Genomic DNA, 9,336 nt, shown 5'->3' with positions numbered 1-9,336 from the left:
TGGTATGGCGAGTAGCCTTCAGTAATAGTAATAAATCACACAGCAATAGTAGATTCATGTAGTTGTAAAAAGCTTGATAATATATTTAGTAATCCAAAGTATTGAGAATACGTTACTCTCACTGAGTAACGTAATGGAATACGTTACAGAATACATTTTGGGGCATGTATTCTGTAATCTGTAGTGGAATACATTTTTAAAGTAACCTTCCCAACACTGCTGGTAACAGGTATCACGAAGGTCGTTGTCAACATACTCTCTTAAACCAGGCGGTCCTCCATTAGTTAAAGGCATTTAGCAAAGAAGAACCCATATGTGATCCAAAACACCTTCTATTGGCCAAAGATAGACTGGAAAATTATTCTGTAATCAGATGAATCAGAATTTTTAATTTTCCACAGTGTGAAAGATTTTGTAAGCATTTGTAAATTTGATCACGTCAATTTAAGTCCTAAAGGGTTCAATGACAATACTGCTGTGTAAAACACACATACAGTTTATGATTATATAACTATAAGCTACTGTATTCTACTTTTCATAATGGACCCAACCGCTAGTTCAGAGGGAACTAATTTTCCTGAGGCAGAGATTTCCTTGGGAGAGGGTGGTTTCTCAACGACATGATTCTGACACCCAAAGTGGGTGGGTCACCTCTGTGAATTACAAACCTCATAGACAGCATCTTTAAGTACACCCATCTCAAAGCTGGCTAGTCAGACTGGTTAGTCCATTATGAGTAACAATAGGGCATTGTTGGGGCTGTTACTTACAGCAAAAAAAAGGAATGTATTACACATTTCTCATTACTTTTCTTAAAGGTAATGCAGTGCATTATGCAATTACTTGTTTGCAAAAGTATCACTGCTTCTTACATTACTTTGTTATTACTTTCTTATTAAGGATGTTATGCACCAAACACATTATAAAAGTGACAAAAAATTGGGAATTTTTTGGAAGTGTCCAAGAAGAAAAGGTGTTTTTGTTTTGTTTTGTTTATCTGTCTCTGCCCACCTGTCCTGCAGATGATTTAAGAGTGCAAAAAAGAACGCATTAAGAAAAATGACTTTGGGCCTTTTTTTGGACACGCCTGGGCTAAGTAATGCTATTGAAATTGTTGATGAGTGCCTATGGTGGCAGGGATGTATTGTTTAGCATCCATAAGGTGTCAGTGATGTTCACCAAATGTAGCACCTTCAAGGATTGACGTAGGCACGATGTAGAGTTATAAAACAGGCTTTATTCTGGTCTTGACATCTCGTGAGAACTGTTCACGGACCAAAAATATAAAACAAAAACATCACATCAAAATGCGCTCTGGTATTTAGTGCCAATCAATCAAAAGTCCTTAATTACAGAAAATAAAACATTTAAAATACACAAACCCCGTGAGCTGACATCCAGGAGGGGCTAAATAGTCCTTTATGGCCTTATTGCCTTATTCTCCATCTTCTTTCTCACTTATTTCTTCTCTTTCTCTAACTTTAAACATTACTTCTCCATGTGTGGAGCTATCCGTGAGCTGCAGCATGCAGACACCATGCTAGCAAAAAGTGGCTGGGTGGAGACCCAAACTGCAAACAACTGTACCCTACACAGTTTACCACCAGAGGGTAAAAAAGAACAAAATCCGGACATACAGCTTAACAAAACATCAAATACAAAAGACCGTTACACCAAATATCGCACTCTTCAAAATGTGTTAAAGAAGCCACAGAATGGACAACCATGAGGTCCAGGAATGCACTGTGACTTCAGTGTCAACTCAGGGCATGCATTCAAGTTCTTCCCGAAGCTCCAGGGACTGGTGGGATCATAATGACAGTGCAGGTCACTTCCAGCTCACAGCTCATCTTGAACTTTGGGCTTGTTGTGCAGTCTCGACCTGCAGACCTCACTCCTCAGATTTGCCCACAGCAGGCCCTCTTAGACTCAGTCTTGGTGTTTAGTTACATAATTTATTATTTTATAATCCTGTTTCCTTGTTCCTTATTTTCATTATACTTTCCCATGTCTTGTTATCAGATTTAATTCAACTGTGTGTAGTTCCACTGGTATCTCCACTCTGCCCTGATCTCTTGTTTATTCAAACCATAAAGCCGTTGTTTTGTTCGTTGGTCCGTACTGACTGTTTGGCTGCGTGTGTATTTTCCTCCATGCTTTCAATGGATTTTTGGACTTGCAGATTGGTACTGTTCTACAACATAAATAAAGATTTGTTTAATGGTATTAATTAGTTCATCTCGGTCTCTGGTTTCGGTCCATACATTCCACAACAACATGACTGCATCAATGTCTTCATGCCAGTGTGCCTGAGGGTTTTTCCTAAGAATTGTCAGGACTGGGTGATACCAGTCAATCCACTCTCATGAGCTACAACAAAGAGACTATGTGTCTCATGCTTCACTAGTAGTTACTGGAAAAGCAGCTGCAAAAGACATGGAAGGAGATCAGTGACCCAGGCCAAGCCAGAGTCAGCCTTTGAAAAAAGTAGATCACCCACACTTGGAGAGGGGCAGTGTGGAGGTGAACTAAAATCCCTTAGTGCAGATGAGTCAGATATGTTAACATTTGCACAGGTATGCCAGATCTTTCATGTTGGTTCAAGGATCAGCAGAGGTTTTTTTTTCCAACACCCATTTCTAGCAAATGGCAAAGTTAAATTGGAGTGTATTATCAGCAAGAAGGCTGAATGTTTACTTACAGTGTGTGGAGTGTTATTGGTGAACTAATAGAACAATGGTGGTCTTAGCTGTTTTGGAAAGCAGGCCGTTTGATTTGACTCTTATTGTCTACGGAGTTCCTGTCTTAGTGGAGTTAGGCCAGTGCATTAACCCTTTAAAGCCAAGTGCATCATATTTGATACATGTGTTTCTGTGAGTTTTTGAGACTTCTACATCATCAGCGTGATGTTTTTTACCCTCAAAAAATGATATAGATTGCATGACACATTTTTAATGACTAAATTACAAAAATCTTAAAGCTCGTATTTACTCGTAATTAAAACTCGTATTAAAAAACTTGTATATGCACATTAAGATTTGATGTATTTTCATTTATGTTTTGTCTAAAGGTTCAACAAACACTCCATTATCAAATAATTAAAGATTTCTGGCAGTTATTTCAGGGTTCAGGATTTAAACGGTTAAACTCAGTGTTGGCTTGAATGTCCTTAAGGACATAACTGATGTTGTGAAAAACACTGATGACTACTGCAAGCTAGTGACTAAGAGCATTGCTTGGTTATTATGTCATCCACCACCAGACTGATGAGGTTTCTGATGAGATAATCACTGTGAAGTTGCACCGTACTGTCAATCAATCAGCAACATTTGCCTCAACGTGCTTTATATTTTAAGTTGAAGACCTTAAAATCACTCAGAGAAAACAGAAAAAACCCCACCCCCATTATACTACAGTGTAGCATTAAAGCTTGCTTTCAGCTTGTGATAAAAAGTGGTTGTCTACCAAAAGGACATTTCTAATATTTCTGTGTATTTTCTATGTGTAATACCTTTGATTAGATTGGTAAATAGACTTTATTGAACACGATTAATGAAGGGGTTATATATAAAATATATAAAAGGGCTTATTGTACCTATATAATAATCAATCCAGTCCCTTTTTTTACCACCTAAATTATCTTGATAAAATATTTGTTGTTACATTATATTTGTTTCAATTTCTACTCCCCTCTCTCTTGGAAAAGAGTTTTTTTTACAGTGATAAATAAAGGATATGAAAAAGCCACTTGTGACAAGGATGTTCTTTCTGGTTCTTTTGCTCATGAGAGATATGATCAGCCTATATTTGACAGATTGTAGGCCAAGTCATTTACAACTGTGTAAACACAAGCAATCCTTTTGGGGCAAATATCAGAAATCCCCTTTTGGCGGATGACTCATCTTTTACTACACTGTGGTAGTGTCATTCTGTTTACTTTCTGTGTTTACCCATAACTCTCATCCCAGATTTGATTCCTGGTTCCTTCCTCCCTCTTCCAAGTCTTTCCACCATCTTTGACCCTTTCCCTCTGTAACAGTGGGATTGTTGTTAATTGTTGTTGTTGCTGCACTAACTGTTACTGAGGGAACACCAGAAAGACCCAGTTTGTGTGTCTCTCACAAGTCAATTTTTCAAACTTGGTCATTCTGTTTTGTATAAAGAGTGTCCAGTTAGTCAGTCTCTCCTTGTTAAATGTGTGTGTGTGTGTGTGTGTGTGTGTGTGTGTTTGTGTGTGTTTTTTTAAACCAACATGGCGATGGTAGAAATGTTCATCTTGAGGATTCAAAACATCAGCAAACAGTGGGTGACATCACACTAGCAATGTCCATTTTTTATTCCGTCTATGGGCACAGACCTTGGTGACCTCACAGCTGGTTATGTCCACGGATGGATAGATGTCATTCCATCTTGTTGAGATAGAATATGTAAATGTTGAAAACTCCCCTCCTTCTGGGTCATTTTCTCGAGCTGTGCAGGTGTAAATTTTGAGACATATCTTTTAGGACTTCTATAAAAGTAAATTCCAACACAGTTTATGGGAAATTCTTATATTTTGGGGGCATTTTTTTTTTTAAATTTGTGTTGTGATAAATTGTTTTAAAGTTATAAAAGGTCTAATGTGCGAATAACTATCTAAAATCTATGATGGGCCATCTTAGATGTTAGATGGGATTGAACTTTTATAACACTGTTTAATGGTAATCTTGTAAAAAACATGTGAAAGGGAAACCAAAATGAAACAGTTTTGGTGCCTGAAGATGAATAAGTGATGGGACTAGAAGTCTTCTCTGCAGATGTGTTTGAGTGTCTTTACACAGAATTTTTGCTCTTTTTTTCATTTATGGGCTGTTTGTGTTGTGATGTAGCTCCTGCAGAGAGTGCAAACATGCTGTTCTTGACTAGTTAGAAAATAAAATGTACAATTCAAGATAGGACTGAGCAAAAATCGTCCACAGATGCGTTTCTCTTCCACAAATTTTCAGTGGCATCACAAAACAATCTTAGAGAAGGCAAAATGCCATTTCAAGAAAACAGAAGCACGGTCGCAACGAAGTACAAAAATTTATGCTACATCTCACCTACACTGGAGGTCAGGCCATTACATTTTAACATTCATTTTGAGCCATGCAGCATGGAATCTGTAGTGCCTTATCTGAGCACAAAGCAGTGAAATGCTAAAATGCACTTCATTGTTGGATTCTATTTGATAGCATCAGGGGTACTTTTGTGCATTTACAGACATGGAAAAAAACAAGTTACGTGATCTGTGACCTCTTTCTGTGTTGTTCAGAAAACAGTCAGAAAATGTATGTCACTGTCAGCGTGTGCTATCACAACTTGTTTTACATCTGCAGTGATATAGTAAACCATAAATATTTTTTCTTTTTAAATAAAAAACTTTGGGCTATTATGAATTTAAAGTTAACCAACATCTGAAGTGAGAATAACTGTATTAAAAATTGTTTTAACTTTTAATGTGTAATGTTGCTCAGTGGCCATGTTGTGAGTGTTAGAGTGAACAAATGTCACTCTTACAACATCCTCTCCAACTTGTGATCCAACCAATCAAAAAAAGGTACACCACAGACCAATGCCATTTACTTCCTGTTTGGAAAATATATGTGTGCTGTATTAAGTAGTTAGGTAAGGCTGACTCTTTGGTTGTATATGTGTTGTAGATGCTGTGCAGTATAATTGCTATGATTATTACATATACAGTTTACTCTGTTTTGTGGCATTGAAGTTGTTAAAGGCGTTGTATAGAGATAAGGACCAAATTACACATGACATTCATTACCGGTAAGAAAGTGTTGTTGTTGTGCTATTTCTTTTGTGACACATATAGGTTTACACAGGAAGTGATCGTTCTTACTGGCAATTTAAGGTATCTGACTACATTCACATCTGATTTAAGTTCTTCTCTTTGGCTGCTCTTCTTCAGTTTTATGGTGTTAAAAAGACAATCAATGGAATGCTTGGTGAGATATTTTTGTGCTAGACTGTTTATTAAGTGCTGCTTCACTGTCCAAGGCATTCTTGGTAAAGACATCTTATTTATGATAAGGAAATCTTATTTAGAATTTAAATTTTATAATTTGAGTCAGTTGTACTGAAATCTTGTTTCTAAATAATATTTTCTTCAAGTTGCTATGGGAGACTTTCTCAGATATTTGGGCATCAACTGGACCTCGACTTTGATATGTTGCATCTTCCTGGAAGCAGGTATATTTAATTTACGCTTTTCATGACAATGGGTATAACCTACAGGAACAGTTTGACAATTTGTGAAATATGTTTTTTCCCCTAAAATATAAGTTGGGAAAGTAATTTTACCCAACATTTTACTTAAATATCTACAAATCTTTCCATATAATTTTGTCATAAGTGCATAATGTTGCATTTAGTGGAATCTGTTCAAATGAAATGTACATGATTGTTATACATTCAGTTTATACAAAGCACAGTTTCCTTATTGATGAATTATTTGAAGAAGCAATCTTCAAATAAGTTTGCTTCTTCTGCATTTACTTAAAATTCTTATTTCAAGTTTATTGAGAGTGACGAAACATTTTTAGTTTATCACTTCAGGGATCTGCTGGGAATTTATAGACTTAAAAGTTCACTTAGGTGTGCCTGTGACTGCTCATGTAGAGCTCTAAAAGTCAAAACCAGAATAGAAAAGTGGACTCTGAAGTTCATCAGAAACAAGTCAGAAAATTTCACTCTGAACAACTTGACATTTCAAAGAGGTTGTTTTTGAGACAATAAATGACAATAAAGAAGACAAGGTCAAATCAAAGCATGAAGACAAATTTGTAATTCAGTGTGTGAGACAATAAAACGTCCACAGCCTTTTACATGATATTGATTAACGCTGTGCACCTCTACCCCAGCTCTGCATGAAAAAGCAGAGGTGTAGTTAAAACAGCATCCATAGAAAAGTTGTAGCAAATTGAGATGATAGATTTGGATGTGTTGAGGAGTATCAGCTAAATCTATAGTTGATATGACCTGTCGCTGAGATCAGTTAGTGTTTGGGGATCTTGGCCTCAGCTTAAAGTCAGCATAGCAAAATGTAAATGAAACCAGAATGCAATGATTTTTTAATTAATATGAAGTGTGTATGTTCCTTAAAGAATACATAGAATAAAATAGAGAATTTAAATCATTTGCAAATAATTGCATTCAGGTTTGGTGCATTATATATCATGCAGCATCAAAATTAAACAGGAAATAGGTTAGATTTATTTAGTGTAATGCAAATGTTACAAATCCATTGGATGCAGCAAAATGATGACTATGATGTGATTTTACTTTGTTCCTCAGTTGGGAAAGGCACATCCTTGACAGCTGGGTGCACAGTGACCCTGCACTGTACCAGTAACACAATTGGTGACCTCCTTCAACTGACATGGGGAAGGAATGGGACTCTTTTGTTTAGTTTCAGGCCACAGAAAGCCTCAAACAGCAGCTCTGTCACCTTAAGCAGGTCTCCTGCTGCTGCCACCCTGAATCTGACCATGTCCACCTTAGAAAGCCAATCATATGCACTAATCATAGAGAGCGCCCAGAAAAATCACACAGGAAACTACACTTGTGAAATAACCACAGACTCTGGAGTCTTCGAACAGAAATGGGAGCTTGTGATTACAGGTGAGTTTATCAGCTTTTGAAGTTTTTAGATTACAAAAACCAACCAACCAAACAGACAAAAAAGCACACCTTACACACCCATCATGACTGAATACAGTGTGGGGGCGAGGGCAGAGGCTGGCTGATGGTGGGGCACGTAAAGAAGAAGAGGTTGGCAACAATGGCATTTTTTAGCTTATCCCATTTTTATCTTCTTTTTAAAATACACAAGTCCCTGCCCTTTTGCTCTAAAGATTACACTGGATTAACTGCAGTTTGTGAGCTTTTATAGTTGGCTGGTGAGAGCACTACTCAAATGCTGTTCTAGGTGAAAGTTGAAAACTCACCCACACACATTAGCACTGAGCACCTCTGGCTGCACTGACATTTCCTTCATAATTGTGCATTGACCTTAATGTTAGATTGTGTGGCAGGATTAATGCTTTTCCCACTCAAACCAAAGTATGAAAGTAGAAATTTGCACTAATCATGGAGAGAGTCCAGAAATATCCCACAGGAAACTACACTTGTGAAACGGTCATGGACTTGGGAGTCTTCGAACAGAAATGGGAACTTAGTGTGAGGTGAGTTCCTCACTTCTAGGTAGGTGGAAAATGCAAACAAGAAGAGGGTGAAAATTTTGGCATTTTCCTCACCTGCTTGTCACGAGTCGTTATGGTTTTACCTGTGGTTTGAAACCTGTTAAAGGGTGATGGGGGGATGTAAGTTTCCTCTAAAATTGTTTTTGGGGCTGGCAATCCCACATAAAGTGATTTTAGGGGAACGCTAACCTACACCTGCCACTATACATCACATCAGCTGTAACTGCACTTCCATTGCATTCATATTTGTGTCTTACAACACTAGAGACTTCTTTCTAATGAAGGGAACACAAGTTAATTAAGTACTACAAGTGAAATGAGTCACTTTGTTTTCCACAGAGGAAGCTGAATCAAGTGGAATCCATGATGCAACAGCAGTTATTGTACGTTGTGTGTGTTTCCTGGTTATTACAATTACTGCTTTGGCCATTATGAGAAGGGTCTGCAAACAATGATCCAAGTAAGTTGCTTCCATTTATTCTATGACATGATCTTGTGCTAATGGAATCACAGTGATCACAGAAAAAGTTACCAAAAACATATAGATCTCCCTGCAGGCAAGTAGGGGATCAATCTGAATTACCATATCGTCCACTTTAGGAAAAGATAGTGAACTTTACTGATACTGAAGATAATGACTTTTTTTTTCCGTAGGAGGAGCAGAGAAGATCTTTATGAAAACTCATGGGAAACTGAAACTTGTCAAACATGTGACGCACATTCAGCTCAGCTATTACAAATACGTGCTGAATGACCTAATTGTCATGTTTCTGGGTCATTTCCCCAGTGTTTTTGAAGTCTTGTGTTTTGGTGTCATTTTTGTATTATTGTTTATGTTCTAGGTTCATTAGCAGTCTGTAAGTTATTCTGTCTTGAGTTTCTTATATCCCCCTTTGGTTCCTTCTTTTATGTGTGGGTCCTTCTGTCTTATTTCACTTTTCTGTTCACATGTTTCCCTGAGTGTTTTTTCCTCTCAGTTTTTGTGTCATGTTGTGTGAGTTTTATTTCAGTTTAGTTTAAGTTAGTTGTGTAACTCCTGCACTCCAGCAATAAAGCTGCTTTATTGAGTTTAAGTCCTGTCCATGAGTCTGCTTCTGGG

General features: G+C 37.3%; 1 protein-coding gene across 1 annotated transcript; it reads left to right on the top strand.

The window, feature by feature from the left end:
- The first annotated feature begins 5,649 nt into the window (after positions 1-5,649).
- On the top strand, positions 5,650-7,707 carry LOC146556681 (uncharacterized). The gene is made up of 3 exons (XM_085250532.1): positions 5,650-5,802; positions 6,148-6,225; positions 7,330-7,707. Exons 1-3 carry the CDS (start codon positions 5,787-5,789, stop codon positions 7,674-7,676), a joined length of 441 nt encoding a protein of 146 aa, XP_085106658.1. The 5' UTR covers positions 5,650-5,786; the 3' UTR covers positions 7,677-7,707.
- Positions 7,708-9,336: the final 1,629 nt, after the last annotated feature.

Source organism: Mchenga conophoros, linkage group LG16 (genome assembly GCF_057382185.1).
Source record: "Mchenga conophoros isolate Kocher_MC1m ecotype Shallow Benthic linkage group LG16, M_conophoros_male_GT1.1, whole genome shotgun sequence".
NCBI classification, from domain to species: Eukaryota; Metazoa; Chordata; class Actinopteri; order Cichliformes; family Cichlidae; genus Mchenga; species Mchenga conophoros.
Note: the sequence above shows the minus strand (reverse complement) of the source record. Positions and strands in the feature narration are given on the sequence as shown.

Coding starts and splice junctions, on each gene's coding strand:
- LOC146556681 (XM_085250532.1), top strand. Junction 6,226..7,329: donor TTGCATCTTCCTGGAAGCAG/GTATATTTAATT, acceptor TTTGTTCCTCAG/TTGGGAAAGGCACATCCTTG.